Genomic DNA, 19,327 nt, shown 5'->3' with positions numbered 1-19,327 from the left:
GCTTTAATCTAAAAATAATTAAATACACCTAAAAAACTAACTAAAATCAAAATTAATATCTTAATAGACCTCCCAAATCATAAAGTACAAATAGACTGCATTATCACTAGAAATATACTAATTTAAATAAAATAATATTATAGCAAATTAAAATAAATTAAATAGCACTTTAGTTAACTCAAAAATAGTTGAATAGTTAATATAGAAGGAAGAGGATTTTATTAAAAATTTGATATTTTTGTAGTTTTGTATAAAATAATTTTGTATATTAAATTTCACTTATTAACTGTTGAAAAATTTTAATATTTAACTTTTGATAATTTGCATATTTCTTAAAGTAGTTGTATCAAAAAGAAAGTTAACTTTATTTATTGGTTCTATGAATTTACCTTAAATTTTGCGTTTATTTATTATGGGTGAAATATATTATTAATTAATAAGTCAAACACTAAATAGTAAATAGAATTTTTTTAATTGATTTTTTAATACCTTCATACAAAAAATTAAAATAAAAAACTCTTTTCAATACTGTAGGCATCGCATATCTTCCTTTATATATTATCAAAGTTTCTTATTATATTTTTAATTAATATAATTAAAATAATAGTTAGAAACAATAATTAGCCAAAAAAGCACTAAATAGAATTCGTATACATAAATAAAGTTCTTTCAAAGCTATTTAATCAAATATAAAACAAATATGTCTTATTTTTAAATAGCTGCAATCCTAAGCAATATCATATTTTTTGTAAGTACATAGGGGTTATTTTAATCTTAATAATAAAGTATATTTTAAGCGTTACCTAAACAAGTGATAAATATTAATGAAAATTAGCCTGCAGTACCAACTCAAATGCTTATAATAGAAGATTCACAACTAATTATATTTATCAGTAAAGAAAACTATATTGGGCTTTTTGATGAGAAGAATGATAAGATGAAAGTCATTAACACTTCTGAATAAGTTTAGTCAATCTTGATATTTGATAATTAGTAATATTTATTAGCAGCAATGATCACATATACATCAATTTATCAAATTCAGTTAGATATAAATAATGATTACTTTCTTGCTGAAAGGTAGACATTAAGTTTAGATCTTAAAGTAATTTGCATGCTATACCTTCCTATTGCAAATTATATCTTTATTTTAAGCTAAAATGGAGTAGTAACAATATATTAGTATATAGGAAATGGTAATATATATAAAAAAAATAAATTCTAATATGATAGATTTAGTTTTTTATATGCATAAGTAACTCAAGATGAGAGATTTATATTTTGTAGCTTATCACTAAAAGATATAGTTATATTTTAAATAGAAAAGAATGTCAAAACTGATGGCATTGTAGAAATTTCAAATCTAACCTATTTAATTAGTATTTATAGTGACTATTGGATTGTTTAGCTCATTTTTCTCAACAATTTTATATATTACATTGATTCATGGTAAGGTCTCTATTTTGCAGATTTATTACCTTTTTTTTAGAATCCACAGTCTGTTAAAAATATTAAACCTACTAAATTCGGATTAGGAAGTACCAACTTAAGCCCAACTACTTATTGTATGGTTATTTCGAGTGATTAAAAATATCTTTACTTAGGTGTAAGATCTTAAGGTATTTTAATTTATGACATTTCAAACATTTCAAATCCTATTTGGTATTATTAGCTCTTTGCTTAAGGTCAAGCTTATTATTTACTTATTTCTAATAAAGGATAAGCTCTTTATTACTCTAATTCTAATGGTTTGTATCAATACTAATAAACTGAGTTATCTTTCACAAATAAAACACCCAATATGTATAATTCTCATAAGTCAAAAAATTTGTTTGAAGGACCTCCATTTTACAAATGGAGATGCTAAATATTAAAAAAGTCAAATACTTTATTTGTTTCTTTTGATGTAGACTATATTTAGAGATTCTAAATTATTAAAAATAACCAACTAAAAGGAGATATTAATTTATAATAGATAGACATCCTTCCATACGCAAAAGACGCGACAACTTCTACACCTTATATTGAAAATGTATGCATTGATAAAAATGAAGATTATTTGTACATTCCTGTAACTGATTAAACTAACATTATTTTGAAATATTAAATTCCAAGTTCTATTAATTCATCTGCCCCTTTGTAATACAAACAGTCTTTACAATACAGTAATGTTTAGTATGCTGAATCCTTAAAATTAAGCTAAGATAATAGATATATGGTAGTAGCTTATTCAGTAGGAGTGATGATCGTAGATATTGAAAAGTTTGAAGTGCTCTCTCTTTTAAGTATTTAAGATATGTAAATTAATTGCTATGGAGCAGAATTTACTAGAGATACAAATTATATATTTGCTACTGCTAGAAACATAGGGGTATGGATTATAAATGCTAAGGATAAATAAAATCCATTTGTTATTTAAGCACTAAATACAAAAGCCGCAGAAACTGTAAAAACTTCTAACTTATATGATATAATGTATTGCTTAGATGGATTTAATGGATTACTTATATTTGATACTTCAGCTCTTCCTAACGTTGTAATACTAAGTAATCTTAAATTATAAGGCTGGGTTAATCATATTACTTTATTGAGTGATGAAAATTTTGGGATAATATCAACTATGGATGCAGGAATGCTATCTCTCGTTAATTTAAAAGATAAAAGCAATCCAATTCTAATATCTTCATATTAGATAGGTTAATAAAATTCCTAATCTACTTGCGTCGACCCCAGCATGTAATACTTAATTATATTGAATTCATAAAGTATCAGATATTTTCCTCTTGACAGCGATGTTCTTATTCATCATGAGTTCTCAATTAAATAGTTTGACTAAAATTCTAAAGGAAGGGTAGTTTTAAGCTAAGAAGATTTCTTGCTGGTTGGATAGACATATGAACTTAGATTAATCCCACTATACCAATAACCAAATTAATTAATAAATAATATATTTATATATTAAAACGAACAAAAGCAAGCTATACCTAGTTGGATTAATTAAATAAACAAACTTTATTTAGAAATGACTATCCCAAAAGAAGCTGTTAGTATTTCAAATAATTCTATTATTACTTTGCTTGTCCAAACCCAGTTTTCTTTGAATAATTCTTCTTTTATTTAAAATTTAACATCTTTTGTAGTATCTCCTAGTCTTAGTAGTAAGATTTACTAGTATTTAAAAACTTGTGGTTTCATTAATAGTTAAGATTTAGTAACGGATTTGTATAATCCAGAAGTCACACTTAATTTTAATGATTTCGGAAATGATTTAACTGACCCTAATTAGTAAATTCAAGTACTAAAAATGGCAAGAAATATTCTATAAAATAGTATAGATTATAGTCCTATTTAATTTAAAGTTTAGAGCTCTCTAAATTATATTTTAGATTAAAAAAAGAATTCCTTCTAAGTCCATTCATTTTCTAACTAATTAAGCATTTAATTTTCATTCAGCCCTACTTCTTCTTTAATTTTTGTTTAAAAAGAATATCCGAATGTAATTTCTTATCGTGATGATTAAAATACCACTTTGAATATTTAATCATCTGTAGAGAGTATTAACAATATTTTAAGAGGCATTATTTTATATCACATAATTCAAAGCTAAAATAATAATAATAATAATATTAATAATCAGTATTAAGTTAATTTACTTATTTAAGATGGTATAAATTCTAATATTAATGGTAAATTTAATGTGAGCGATTTAAGTTTTCTTAAATAAAAATAAAATATTAAATAGTTAAAAGAATTACAATCTTAAATTGAAAAAATATATAGTGATAGCACATTTGCTATAGAATCCACATTTATTATTTAATTTGATCGCAATACCTTCATAGATCCTGATGGAATCCCTCTTTCTTACTCATTATTAATATATATAAATAATAATTATTCATCAATTCACCCTGAATATTTTCTTAAGTTTGATGAATAAAATCTGAGAATGACAGGTACTCCATCAGAATCTAATCTCTTTGAAATAATACGCCTTAGATTAGTTGTTTCAAATGGTTACAACTAATTATCATCAGACTTTTACATCAAAATTTATAATATTTCTTTCACCTACTTATTAAATTTATTGCTAAAATATATTGGACCAGTTGCATTTATTTTAGGAATTTATAAGTATAAAAGTTATTTTATCAATATAAAATTTAAAAATAAAACATTATACAGCTAAGAGTTAGCATATATTAATAAGTTATACAGAAAAAAGATTACTTTAATTGAAAATGAGCTGGTTGTGGCATAAGCGTTTTTGAAAGAATTTTAGAGCAAAAATAGATTCAAAAAGAAGAAAATTAAAATACAAAAAGATTTCTTTGGAAATTAATGCGATATTGGTTCGTTAGAATAGATTAATACAGTGAATTCTAAATTTAGACCTTCTTTTTTTAGTAACAATTAGTTATTTAATTCATTTATAGAATTAAATTCTACATAAAAAGATTTTTAGTAAAAAAAAAATAATTCTTCATTGATTTTCTAAATTTCATAAAAATTAAAAGGAAAAAACAATAACTTATTTAAAAATATTTCCAAAAATAAAACAAATAAAAAGAAGAAAGAATTAAGAAAAAATAAAATAAATACAAACTAAAAAGTGCAAAAACAATATTTTAAAAATTTAACTCTACTTTTTTCAATAAAAAACTAATTTACAAATAAAGATAAAAAAAACCTAAGTGAACATGAAAAAAAAAGAATTTAAACTGTAAAGAATAGTCTATAGAAGGCTAAAATAAATAATTTTTGTGATTAAGATTAAATATTTAATCTGTGCTACTCTCACCCTCAAATAGTTAATAATCTCCTTTCATCAACAAGCTTAACCGATAATTTACAATATTATAATCAAATTAAATTATTTAACATCAAGATAAGTGCTGATAAATTATTTTCTAATATGATTTAGAATGACTTAAAAATAAAGTATAAAGGAAATTACTTGAGAATAGCTGATTATACGATAGAATACTACAATAATCATAGCAGATTTAATTATTGTTTAAATGCTTAGGTGGTAGATTATCTTCTTTAACTAGACATAAGAACAAATATTGTTTACTCTTACTTAAAGGAATACTCAAAAAAATAAAAGAATGTAACAGAAAATGATTGGTACAAAGCTTTCGTTCAAATTGAATCATCAGATGAGATAGATTGTACTGGAACAGTAATACCTTTTCCAAATGTTAGTGTAAATGAAAGTAGTATCTTGAATTGCTTGAGCAATCTTGATTTATATAACAATGTGGACTAACCGTTTGGCGAAATTTGGTAGCATGGTGTTAGCCCAGTTCTCCTTAAATAAGCCCTTATATTTGAGTCTCTTGGATTATTAAATAACAATTCAAATAACAGTATCATTAATAAGTCAAAAGGTGAGTCAATTTTCATTCTTCAACATCAAATATTATCTGTTGAAGCATTTTAATTGAAGAAATAGAATAAATTAAATTTCTTTTAAAAAATGTTAAACTTAAACTATGAAAAATTACCTATTTCTAAATACTAATATTTACCTAACTGGATTTAACTTGATTGCAAGAGTGGGATTATAATTCTAGAAGGAATCCCTACTTCTTCAGATCATGAAGAAATCTTGATTAGGATTTATAATCTTAAAAACTATATAATCAGGTAATTTAAGCTTAAAATCCTTAGCGAGCAGCCTTAAGAACTGAAGATAGGATAAAATATACCATTATTTTAAGCTTAAAATAGAACAGAAATTACAAAAGAAACTCCTATTATACAAGATAAGTTTTCCATAGTTAATAATTAAGTAGATTGTATTTTCTGTAATAGTAAAAAAAGCAAAATTATGTTAAACACAAATCCATAAAAATAATAAGAATTTTAACTATCAAAATAAATAATTTTTGGAACTTCATTCAAGTAAAAAGAATCAATTTTTAATAATCCTATAGATCCCTATATTTAAAAAAATTAACCTCATTAAGATGCTTGTCTTGAAGTAAATGAATTCAAAAAATTATATTAATAGTAATAAACATTAAATCCAAGGACTAAAATAAATAAATAAATTCATTTGAAAAACTAAGTTAAATCTTATAAAAAAACTAAAAAATAAAAAATAAAATCAAAATAATTAATTAGACAACCGAAGTATAAAATTTAAACAGATTAAGATTCATTTGAATCATTAGACATTAATTTGATTGAATAAAATAACATGTTTAGTGAAAATAAAATTAGCCTAGAATTAAATAAAACATAATAGTTTGCAAATCCTTTATTTGGATTAAAATAATAATAATGAAATTATTTTGGCTGAAATTTTTTTTGATTTATTTGTTAAACATATCTTGAAAAATATATTATACAAAATTTTGTAAATAATTATACCTGCATTTTAAATATCATTGTATATTATGCATTGTGATATTTCAAATTATTTTTATAGTATGAATTGAAATGTGTTTTAGAGTTACTGTATTTGAAAATCAGAAACAATTTTTAATTTTATACTCCTAAAATGTATATTTGATTTTATTAAATCAACTAACAAACTTGAAAAATATCAGTCGAAGATATTTATGACATATATTGTGTTTCGTGTTATATAAATATCATTAGTTTTAAAAACTTTTCTCATACTCTGCAAGTATTAAAAAAATATAAGAAAAAATAGTCCTACTCATTCATTAAAGATCAAAATGTCACAGTATGTGCATTCAAAACAATTAAAAAAAATTTTGTGCACAAAATGAATGCTCAAGCAGGAACTTAACTTGATAAAATTTCATTTAAAAATTAAAATAAATATATGATTCGTTTATGAATTTATTTATATCAGTTTGGATTTTTTAAAGCTAATTTTATGATATTTGTTATTTAAGATATGTATCATATACTTTTCATATAAAAATAAAATTTTCGATGGCAATGAATTATTGAATAACATTTATGTTATAGCAAGTTATTGAGTAAATGTATCTTAAATTATTGTTAGTTATTTTCAATTTAATAATTACGATGAATTGAAGATAAATCAATATAGAAAAAATATAATTCAAGAAATAAATAATATTTAGAATAACAGTTTGAAACAAAAATTAGCTAAAAAAACATTAAATAACTCACTCATATCCATAAAGTACTTTCAATTATATTTAATCAAATATTAAAAAAAACATGTCTTATTTTTAAATAACTGCTATCTTATGCAATATTATATTCTTTGTAAACGCATAGGAGTTAATTTAATCTTAATAAACTATATTTTAAGCTCTACCTAAACAAGTAATAACTATTAATCAAAATTAAACTGTTGTACCAACTCAAATGCTTATAGTAGAAGATTCATAATTAATCTTATTTATCACTCAAGAAAATTATATAGCGCTTTTTGATGAGAGTAAAAATAAGATGAAAATTATAAGAACTACTGAATAAGTTCAGTCAATTATGATATTTGATAATTAATAGTATTTATTAGCAGCAATGATCACCTATGCATCAGTCTATTAAATTCAGTAAGACATAAATAAAGATTAATTTCTTGTTGAAAGGTAGACCTTAAGTTTAGATCTTAAAATGATTAGCATGGTATACCTTTCTATCACAAATTATATTCTTTTTTTAAGTTAAGATGGGATAGTGATAATCTTTTAATATCTTGGAAAAGGGAATATATCTTAAAAAAATAAGCTTTTATTCGATGAATTCAATTTTTTATCTGCATAAGTAACTCAAGATGAGAGATTTATGTTTTCTAGTTTATCATTAAAAGACATAGCTATATTTTAAATAGAAAAGAATTTCAATATTGATGATACTGTAGAAATTTCCAATCTAGCCTATTTAACTAGTATTTAATGTGACTATTGGATTGTCTAGCTCATCATTCTCAAAAATTTTATCTACTACATCGATCCATGGTAAGGTCTCTATTTTGCAGATTTATCTCCTTTATATTAAAATAATACACAGACTATTAAAAATATTAAACCTACTCAATTTGGATTAGGAAGTGTCAATTTAAGTCCAACTACTTATTGTATGGCAATTTCAAGTGATCAAAAATATCTTTACTTAGGTGTAAGATCTTAGGGTATTTTAATTTATGACATTTCAAACATTTCAAATCCTATTTGGTATTATTAGCTCTTTGCTTAAGGCCAAGCTTATTATTTACTTATTTCTAATAAAGGATAAGCTCTTTATTACTCTAATTCTAATGGTTTATATCAATACCAATAAACTAAGTTATCTTTCACAAATAATACACCAAATATGTATAATTCTCATAAGTCAAAAAGTTTGTTTGATGGACCTCCGCTTTACAAATGGAGATGCTAAATATTACAAAAGTCAAATGCTTTGTTTGCTGCTTTTGATATAGATATGATTTAGAGATTTTAAATTATTAAAAACAACCAATTAAAAGGAGATATTTATTTATAACAGATAGACACCCTTCCATACGCAAAAGACATTATCACTTCTACACCTTATATTGAAACAGTATGTATTGATAAAAATGAAGATTTTTTATACATTCCTATAACTGATGAATCAAACATTATTTTGAAATATTAAATTCCAAGTTCGACTAATTCATCTGCCCCTTTGCAATACATATAGTCTTTACAATACAATAATGTTTAGTTTGCTGAATCCTTAAAAATAAGCTAAGATAATAGATATATGGTAATAGCTTATTCAGTTGGAGTGATGATTGTAGACATTGAAAAGTTTGAAGTGCTTTCTCTTTTAACTATCTAAGACATGTATAGTAATTGTTATGGAGCAGAATTTACTAGAGATACAAATTATATATTTGCTACTGCTAGAAACATAGGGATATGGATTATAAATGCTAAGGATAAATAAAATCCATTTATTATTTAAGTTTTAAAAACCAAAGCTGCAGAAACTGTCATAGCTTCTAAGTTATATGATATGATGTATTGCTTAGACGGATTTAATGGATTACTTATATTTGATACTTCAGCTCTTCCTAAAGTTGTAATACTAAGTAATCTTAAATTATAAGGATGGGTTAATGATATTACTTTATTGAGTGATGAAAATTTTGGGATAATATCAACTATGGATGCAGGAATGCTATCTCTCGTTAATTTAAAAGATAAAAGCAATCCAATTCTAATATCTTCATATTAGATAGGTTAATAAAATTCCTAATCTACTTGCGTCGACCCCAACATGTAATACTTACTTATATTGAATTCATAAGGTATCAGATATTTTCCTCTTGACAGTGACATTCTTATTCATCATGAGTTCTCAATTAAATAGTTTGACTAAAATTCTAAAGGAAGGGTAGTTTTAAGCTAAGAAGATTTCTTGCTGGTTGGATAGACATATGAACTTAGATTAATCCCACTATACCAATAACCAAATTAATTAATAAATAATATATTTATATATTAAAACGAACAAAAGCAAGCTATACCTAGTTGGATTAATTAAATAAACAAACTTTATTTAGAAATAATTATCCCTAAAGAAGCTGTTAGTTTTTCAAGTAATTCTATTATTACTCTGCTGGTCCAAACCCAGTTTTATTTGAATAATTCCTCTTTTATTTTAAATTCAACATCTTTTGTTGTATCTCCTAGCCTTAGTTGTAAAATTTACTAGTATTTAAAAACATGTGGTTTCATTAATAGCTAAGATTTAGTAACGGATTTGTATAATCCAGAAGTCACACTTAATTTTAATGATTTCGGAAATGATTTAACTGACCCTAATTAGTAAATTCAAGTATTAAGAATGGCAAGAAATATTCTATAAAATACTATAGATTATAGTCCTATTTAATTTAAAGTTTAGAGCTCTCTAAATTATATTTTAGATTAAAAAAATAATTCCTTCCAAGTCCATTCAATATCTACCTATGTGAGCATTTAGTTTTCATTCAGCGCTGCTTCATCTTTAATTTTTGTATAAAAAGAGTATCCGAATGTTATTTCTTATCGTGATGACTAAAATACCACTTTGAATATTTAATCATCTGTAGAGAGTATTAATAATATTTTAAGAGGCAATATTCTATATCATATAATTGATTGCTAAAATAATGATAATATTAATAATCAGTATTAAGTTAATTTACTTATTTAAGATGGTATAAATTCTAATATTAATGGTAAATTTAATGTGAGCGATTTAAGTTTTCTTAAATAAAAATAAAATATTAAATAGTTAAAAGAATTACAGTCTTAAATTGAAAAAATATCTAGTGATAGCACATTTGCTATAGAATCCACATTTTTTATTTAATTTGATCACAATACCTTCATAGATCCTGATGGAATCCCTCTTTCTTACTCATTATTAATATATTAAAATAATAATTATTCATCTATTCTCCCAGAATATTTTTTGAAGTTTGATGAATAAAATCTGAGAATGACAGGTACTCCATAAGCATCTAATCTCTTTGAAATAATACGCCTTAGATTAGTTGTTTCAAATGGTTATAACTAATTATCATCAGACTTTTACATAAAAATTTATAATATTTCTTTAACCTACTTATTAAATTTATTGCTAAAATATATTGGACCAGTTGCATTTATTTTAGGAATTTATAGGTATAAAAGTTATTTTATAAATATAATGTTTAAAAATAAAACATTATACAGCTAAGAGTTAGCGCAAATCAATAAGATATTCAGAAAAAAGATTACTTTAATAGAAAACGAACTGATTGTAGCGTAGGCTTTTTTGAAAGAATTTCAGAGCAAAAATAGATTCAAAAAGAAGACAATATAAATACAAAAAAATTACTTTGGAAATTAAGGTGATATTGCTTCTTTTGAATAGATTGATCCAGAGAGTTTTAGTTTTAGACCTGCTTTTTCTAGCAGTAATGCTTTTTTTAGTTCATAAATATAGTTAAATTCTACATAAATAGGTTTTAAGAAATAAAATGATGCTTCTCTTTGCCTTCTCTAAATTTCTTAAATGCTTAAAGGTAGTAATAATAATTAAATTAAATATATTTCCATAAATAAAACTATAAAAAAGAAGAAGAAATTAAGAAAAAATAAAATAAATACAAACTAAAAAGTGCAAAAATAATATTTTAAAAATTTAACTCTGCTTTTTTCAAGAAATACTTTAAGTATAAGTAAAGAAAAAGAAAACCTAAGTGAACATGAAAAAAAAAGAATTTAATTTGTAAAGAAGAGTATATAAGAGGCTAAAATAAATAATTTTTATGATTAAGATTAAATATTTAAGCTGTGCTACTCTCATCCACAAATAGTAAATAATCTCCTTTCATCAACAAGTTTAACCCATAATTTACAATATTATAATCAAATTAAATTATTTAACATCAAGATAAGTGCTGATAAATTATTTTCTAAAATGATTTAGAATGACTTAAAAATAAAGTACTAAGGAAATTACTTGAGAATAGCTGATTTTACAAAAGAATATTACAACAATCATAGCAGATTTAATTATTGCTTAAATGCTAAGGTGGTAGATTATCTTCTTTAATTAGATATAAGAACGAGTATTGTTTACTCTTACTTAAAGGAATACTCATAAAAATATATGAATGTAACAGAAAATGATTGGTACAAAGCTTTCGTTCAAATTGAGCCAACAAATGAGTTAGACTGTCATGGAATGTTAATACCGTTTTCAAATGTTAGTGTAAATGAAAGTAGTATCTTGAACTGCTTGAGCAATCTTGATTTATATCATAGCGTGGACTAACCGTTTGACGAAATTTGGTAGCATGGTATTAGCCCAGTTCTCCTTAAATAAGCCCTTATATTTGAGTCTCTAGGATTATTAAATAACAACTTAAATAAAAGAGTGATTAATAAATCAAAAGGTGAGTCAATTTTTATTCATTAACATCAAATATTTTCTGTTGAAGCATTTTAATTGAAAAAATAAAGTAAATTTAATTTCTTTCAAAAAATGCTTAACTTAGAGTATGAAAGATTACCTATTTCTAAATATTAATATTTACCTAACTGGATTTAATTAGATTGCAAGAGTGGACTTATAATTCTAGAAGGAATCCCTACTTGTTCAGATCATGAAGAAATATTGATTAGGATTTATAATGTTAAAAACTATATAATAATGTAATTTAATCTTAAAATTCTTCATGAATAGTCTTAAGGGCCAATCGCTCAACAAAATATTCCTTTGTTTTAAGCTTAAAATTAGACAGAAATTACAAGAGAAACTCCTATTAAGCAAGTCAAGAATTCTTTACTTACTAATTTAGTAGATTACTTTTTCTTTAATAGCAAAAAAAGCAAAATAATGCAAAACGAAAATCCATAAAAATAATAAATATTTTAACTACAGAAATTAAAAATTGTTGATAATTCATTCAAGTAAAAAGAATCTATTTTTACTAATCCTATAGATCCCTAGATTTAAAAAAGTATAAATTAGCCTCATTAAGATGCTTATATTTTGGTGAATTAATTCTAAAGATTATATTAGCAATAAAGCATGTTAACTCCTAAGAGTAAAACAAATAAATAAATTCAATTTTCAAACTAAATTAAACCCACTTAAAAAATGAAAAAATAAATAAAAAGCTAAAATAAAATCAAATAAAAATAATTAATTAAACAACTTAAGTATATTATTTAAAGAGGTTAAGATTCATTTTAATCATTAGATTTTAATTAGATTGAATAAAATAAAATAATATTTAGTGAAAACAAAATTAACATAGAATTAAATAATACATAATCGATTTTAAATCCCTTTTTTAGATAAAAATAGAAATAATGAATTTAATTAAGTTTAAAATTTTTTTTATGAATTAAGTGTTTATTTAAAAAATTATATAAAAAATATAAAAAAGAGTAATTTTTTCCTGCATTTGAAGTATTATCAAGCATGATATCATAAAAAGCAGTGCTTCAAATTATTACCAATTGAAATCTGTATTAGAGCAGTCATTTGTTAGTTATTAAAAAATATCCAACATTTCTTAATTTGATACTCCTGATTCCTATATTTAATTTTATAAAATCAATTAACAAATTTAAAATATCTTCATCAAAAATATTTATGGTATATATTGTGTTTCATATTTTTAAAATTTTTCATTTGTTTTAAAAACTATCCTCAGATTTGTAAATTAAATTAAATAAAATCCTTTTGTATTCATTGTATAATTATAATAACAAATTTTAAAAAATTACCATACTTAAATATATTGTTTAATTTTACAGTATTTTGTAAATAAAATAATTTTATTTAATGTTAAATCTTTAATTAAAATTTGTTTATTATATAAATCAGTAAATTTTTTTATACTTCACTAAAAATATACAATAATTAATATTCGAATGATTGATATAAAAAGAGTTTTATAGAATTAATAATTACTAGAAGCTTGTTATGTATTAGGAATTTCGTGTATAAAATGCAAAAAGTAATAAATGGTATTATAGATTTTTGTTACTGTCTTAATATTTACAATTTATTTTAGTAAAAATCTTAAATATAAAAAACTGGGGAAGGAAGGACGCTTAGGGTAGAGTCCAAATAAAATTAGTAGAACTAAGATTGCAAAAGAGCATTTGAATTAATTACAGGTTTATATTGAGTTTTTTTATGATTATTTATAATTTAATATATAAACCTGTTTTTAGGACATATATTTGAATAAATAAAAATACAAGTAGAAATTTCAGTGAAGAAAGAATATATATATATATGCTAACAAAGAGCGAAATTTTAGACAATTAATTTTAAAACAAAAATATTTAGTAGAATCTTAAGCAATAAAAATGCGCTGAATATTTGAAGAAGATTAATAGTTTTCTTATGGTTTGCATCGTTTTTTTTGTTGGATTATTATCTTTAAATTAATAAGAATATGTCTTGGGTAGTATAATTATGCTTTCTAATATATTTTCTTTAATCTTCCACTAACTTTTACAAAAGTATGGAAAAAATGACTAAAATAGAGAATTTAATTTAAGTAAGCTAAAGATTAATGGACGCCTAAAGTTATAGCTCATTTTAATTATTTCCGCTGGAAATTTTGCTACTATTTGTGTATCAATATTTGAGTTTCTAATAAAAATATAAGATAATTATTATTAAGCCATTAATGCTACTCTTTTCCTTTAGGTCTATCTGATAGCAGTTTTATAAAAAATATAGCAACTAAAAATCGCTTTTTCTTGGATTGTGTTAATGTAAACATACATCTTTGTAAGATAGCAAATAATATTTAATTTTAATACTATAAATTTGATTTTTAATATATTTTATTATTTATTCTCTATCACATTTTTTAATTTTCAAGTGAATAATTCCCTTCAAACAAAAAGTATAATCTAACAATAATAAACTAATTAACACCAAGGCTTTCTCCTTAATTTGTATAAAAGTATTTTGGGAATTATACCTGAAGGTTTAGCTGTAATTAATAAAGAATAAAAGCTTCTTTATGCTAACCCTACTCTCAAAAAAATATTGAAATCTAATAAAAAGACTGAAGTTCTTTAAATATTACTAAACTTAGGAAACTAGAAAGTAAAGTATGAATAAGCAATAACGAATAAGCCTAGTTCTAAAAATATAAAAACTTAAGATTAATAAAATAATTCTTAAGCTAAAGATAAAGATAATAATAAGTAAAGTTAATAATCTATAAAATAGGATTAAATTTAATAGACTTAAAAGGGTATTGAATAAAAAGATTTACAAATATAAATTAATAGTTAAAATAAAAGTGAAATTTTGAGTTAAAAAATTCATTTAGTTAATGATAAATTGTAAAGAGATGAAAACAATGCATTGATAGCTTAAAATTATGACTAATAAGAAGGCCTAGAAAGTTATAAGAGTAAATAAAATGATTTTAGCATTATTAATTAAAATATAGAAGTTAAAATGTCAGATTCAAGTAGATTGAATAGAGAATCCTAAAGACTGCTAAAAGAGCCATCATAATAAATAAATATTACCAATCTAGCGTCATTTAATTCTTAAAATAAAAACTTGTTAAATATTAGCTAATTTGGAAATTAAGATGAAGATTCGCATCATGGAAGGTTGAGGTCACTAAGTTAAAATAGGAAAAGAGAATATTCGTTGTATTCTTTTCATTCTTTAAAGGTATCCAATAAAGTTAAAAAGTCAATAAGAAGAGAAAGCTCAATTTATTAAGGAAAAGTAATTTTTAAAATTTATTTAATTAATTGTTGAATTTTAAAATTGTAAAAAATTATTTTATATTTAGGGAAAATCTCAAATGAACAAACAAAATACATTATAAAGTGCAAATTTTGGTTAAAGTGAGCAAAGTGATATAATTTCATACAAAGGATTTGGTATTTAACCTGAAAAGTTCAACTAACAAACTGATTATTTTGAAGGAACTATCGATGAGTCAACTAAAAACATGAATTTTGAAATGAAAGAATCAAAATTTTAAAAAGTGTAAAATATGCCTGAAATAATGCAAAATTCCATTAATTCTTATAAAAAGTAAAATTCTTATGGACTTTCAATGAATTATAGTTCTTATTAAAGGAATAATTCATTTCAAAGAAAGAAATATAATCTGCAAGGTAGTTTAAAGTCAAATAAAATACTCTAAAAGCAATAACAAGCCTTAAATCCAACAAATAATATTAATTTGAATATGAATGAATCTTAAAAAGTTAATAAACTTGAAAAACTGTAAAATGAAGAACAAAAAAAATAATAAAATTAAATGTTCTAAATAAATAAAAAAATTAATAATATAAAAAATGATATTAGTATTAGTTAATAGTTATAAAGGAATAGCAAATTTATGCAATAGTCAACTAAATCAATCAATTTACTTAACAAAACTTTATTAGATTCAAAAATTTAGACTGATAGAAATTAAATAAAACAATAAAATTTCAAGCTCAAGGTTAAATTTAAAAGTAAATTTATTTATAAATTAAAGATATTAAATTAAATTAATTATTTATTTTATCAAACAAAAGAAATTAATTTTAATAAAATATAAAACTTGCTTATAAAAATTTATTGACTATTTAATAAATTTATTTTATTAAAAAAGAAAGCTAAACAGCAAATAACGAGCAATAGGGATAAATTACTTATAAAAAAACAGATGTTAAAAGAATAATCGAAAATATGCTTGAATAAGACTCTTAAGTCAAAAAAGATCAATCAAGTCAAAAGTTTACTGATTAAGAAAAATGTTCTAAAAACAACTCTAAGCTCAATATTAATGATAATTAAAAAGTAGATTAAAACTATCAAAAGTAAACTTCCTTTTCTAAGTGTGTAAAAAATTAAAATGAAAATGACTTAAATTACTTTTAGCAAACAGATACGAAGGCTAAAATGCAAGTAAATGACAGAAAAAATATTTTTTTGATTATTAAAATAATTTTTTTAAATATTAACAAGGTTTAATTTCAGGACTAAGATTTGATTTTAGAATTTTTATAAGTTGATGCCTTAGTTTCTAACGAAAAAAAAGACCCGTTAGTTTTGATTATAGTTTAAGATTTATGGAAAGATTTGTATTAAAAAAAAGTCTAGGATACTTAAAAAGATAAGATGAGAATTTTTGCAAGTTTATCCCATGAACTGAGGACTCCTCTAAATTGTTCTATATCTATGCTCGAAGTTATCAGAGAAAATGTTGAATAAATCAACCCTGAATTAATAGAAGAATATCTGAATCCAGCTTTATTTTCGAATAAACTTTTACTCAATTAAATTAATGATTTACTTGATTATGTTTAAATGGATAGTGGAAAGTTTAAGTATTCCTTTTATGATTTTAATGTTACTAACTTATTTAATGACTGCAAAAAATTGATCAGTATGCAAGCTAAGCTGAAAAATATAGAAATTATAATTAGTATTGGTAAATAGGTCCCAGAAATGATTAGCTCAGACCCAAATAGAATACGTTAAATACTGTTAAATTTTCTGTCTAACTCACTTAAATTTACCAAGAAAGGATACATAGAAATAGGAATTACACTATTTGATAACAAAAAAGGTTTGTTAAAGGTTTATGTCAAAGATACTGGAATTGGAATAACAAAAGAGAATCTAGACACAATCTTTGATTTTTGTGGAAAAGTAAGTTTAATTTTTGAATTTATGTTATTTTTTTGATTAATTACAAAAGTTTTTAGCTAGGTTTTCGAAATAACTCCATATAGAATTTCTTAATGTTCAAATAAAAACAAGCAATTATATAATTTTAAAACAGCTTATTGATTTCTATGAAATATTTAATGCTTTATTTTAAATACAAAAGTCATTTTTTATCAAGAAATAATTGAAATATTTTAAAATTTATTTAAATTAATTATCATTATTAAATAAATAAAATGTTCTATTTGTAAAATATTTAGGTAAATTATAATTAAAAAGATCAGCATTTAAATAGACAAGGATGTGGTCTAGGTTTGACAATATCAAACTCTATTGCTAAAGGTTTAGTTAAAAATGGAGAGGATGATGGAGGGATAAAAGTAGAATCAGATTATGGACATGGATCTACCTTTAGTATTTTAATTTAAGATATGTCTATAAATTAACAAAATCAAAAAGAGGATAATACTTAAAACACTCTTAATAATAATACAATCTTAGAAAAATTTTCAGAAAAATAATTTTAGAACGAAGATAATCAAATTTATAGTTAAAAACAATATTCCTATTCTGTTAAAAGTAACTTCAATTAATAGGCTTAGATTGAAGATTTAGCAATAAATAGGTAGAGTAAATAGAGGATTACTCCATAAATTGATTTTGTTTACACATTAAATGAAAATAGCAATAGTTTCTTGAGCGATAATTCAAAATAATACATGAGAAATGATATCAATAAGAATAGTAGTTTTACTAATAACATCAGTAAAATTGAAGAAATTCAGGAAGAGTAGATAATTTAAATTTAAAATAATAAGAAAAACTAAAACATAATAGATTCTTCAGTAATAATTGAGTATGAGGATGATAACAAAAAAGAAATAAAAATTAATTCTAATTTGAAGATCAGAAATTACTATCAAAGATTTGAAGAAATGGAAGAAAAAAATAAATAAATTGAAATAAATAAACCTTAGAGCTTGGAATTTGACTTCAAAAATATTGGTCAATCTCATTTGGAAAACCAAGAACATTTTTTCAATTAAAATAATTACAGTAAATAGAAATTATAAAAATCGAATTAAAATTTAAAAAATTAAAAAAATAAATAATCTCCAATAAAAATCCAAAATTTTGATAATAGAGCATTTAATTTCAGAAGCTCTAGTGATATTTTTGAAAAAACTGACAGAATTCATAGCTTTTAAAATGAAGAAGAAGAGGGACTCCCTCATCAATATTCTGAATTAAATTCATTAGAAAGAAATTCTAGGAATTATTTTAGCAACTTGTACACAAAAGTAAAAACAGCTAACACTGGGACGATGGATAAATTAGATAGATCTGCTAAAGAGTAAGAAGGCTTTACTTCTTATGTAGGTCTTAGTAGATTTTTAGACGCATAGTTATCTCAGTAAAAGATATCCTCATAGGTTTTTGATAACTACGAAGAATAAATTAATACAAATAAAGAACTTTAATATATTTAAGAGGCCTCACAGAATTTTAATAACATAGAATCTAATCTTGATCCTTAACAGACTATAAATCTTATCAAAGAATTAAACTAGATATAAAGAAAATGTGGATGTCCATAGTTTATGATTGTTGATGATAATTAATTTAATACCTATGCTCTCTCTAAAATTCTAGGCTAGTATTTTTTTACTTTTTAATGCTTATCTGATGGTTTTTCAGCAATTGAGGAGGTACAGTCTCTTTACTAAAAAAGCTGCTGTAAAGCTCCCAAAATTATATTTATGGATATAGAAATGCCAATGAAAAATGGCTATGAAACAGCTGTTGAAATAAATTAATTTTATGAATAAGTAGCTTTACCTGTTTAGTATCAACCAATTATTATCGCTTGCACTGCTTATGTAGGTTAAGAAGATGTAGACGCAGCAATGTAATCAGGAATGAAAGATTTTATAAATAAACCAATTCTAAAAAATGGATTAGAATCTTTAATTTTGAACTGGAAAAATAAATTTTTATGAATTCTTCTGAAAATCATATTATTTAATTAATTAAAAATATTTTGATTTTGAAAAGATTTTCTAAGTAAGTTAAATCTAAAAATAGTTAGTTAATATTTTTAAAAAAGCATAATTTAAATATTTATGTTTGTAAAGCTTAATTCTTTTAAGTAAAATTCATTTTTTTTTTCATTTATTAAATACAAAGAAAGAAAAGA

At 22.8% G+C, this 19,327-nt stretch overlaps 3 protein-coding genes across 3 annotated transcripts; all 3 read left to right on the top strand. All coding sequences in view use genetic code 6, as the record gives it.

The window, feature by feature from the left end:
- The first annotated feature begins 633 nt into the window (after positions 1-633).
- TTHERM_00717410 (hypothetical protein) lies at positions 634-6,364 on the top strand. Its single transcript, XM_001015063.4, has one exon. The coding sequence runs from the start codon at positions 701-703 to the stop codon at positions 6,293-6,295; it is 5,595 nt and encodes a 1,864-aa protein (XP_001015063.4). The 5' UTR covers positions 634-700; the 3' UTR covers positions 6,296-6,364.
- An 806-nt stretch (positions 6,365-7,170) lies between these two features.
- TTHERM_00583480 (two component regulator propeller family protein) lies at positions 7,171-12,463 on the top strand (the record flags this gene model as incomplete). Its single annotated transcript, XM_001018988.2, has 4 exons — positions 7,171-10,598; positions 10,650-11,857; positions 12,017-12,261; positions 12,407-12,463. 4 exons carry the CDS (start codon positions 7,171-7,173, stop codon positions 12,461-12,463), a joined length of 4,938 nt encoding a protein of 1,645 aa, XP_001018988.2.
- Positions 12,464-13,716: 1,253 nt separating this feature from the next.
- Positions 13,717-19,130, top strand: TTHERM_00583470 (ATPase, histidine kinase-, DNA gyrase B; the record flags this gene model as incomplete). Its single annotated transcript, XM_001018987.2, has 7 exons — positions 13,717-14,204; positions 14,400-15,186; positions 15,254-15,696; positions 15,778-15,929; positions 16,070-16,365; positions 16,426-17,112; positions 17,391-19,130. 7 exons carry the CDS (start codon positions 13,717-13,719, stop codon positions 19,128-19,130), a joined length of 4,593 nt encoding a protein of 1,530 aa, XP_001018987.2.
- Between the last annotated feature and the right edge of the window lie 197 nt (positions 19,131-19,327).

The sequence above is a fragment of the Tetrahymena thermophila genome (genome assembly GCF_000189635.1).
Source record: "Tetrahymena thermophila SB210 genomic scaffold scf_8254592, whole genome shotgun sequence".
In the NCBI taxonomy this organism is placed as follows: domain Eukaryota; phylum Ciliophora; class Oligohymenophorea; order Hymenostomatida; family Tetrahymenidae; genus Tetrahymena; species Tetrahymena thermophila.
The sequence above is the reverse complement of the archived record's forward strand: the minus strand, read 5'-3'. Positions and strand labels throughout refer to the sequence as shown.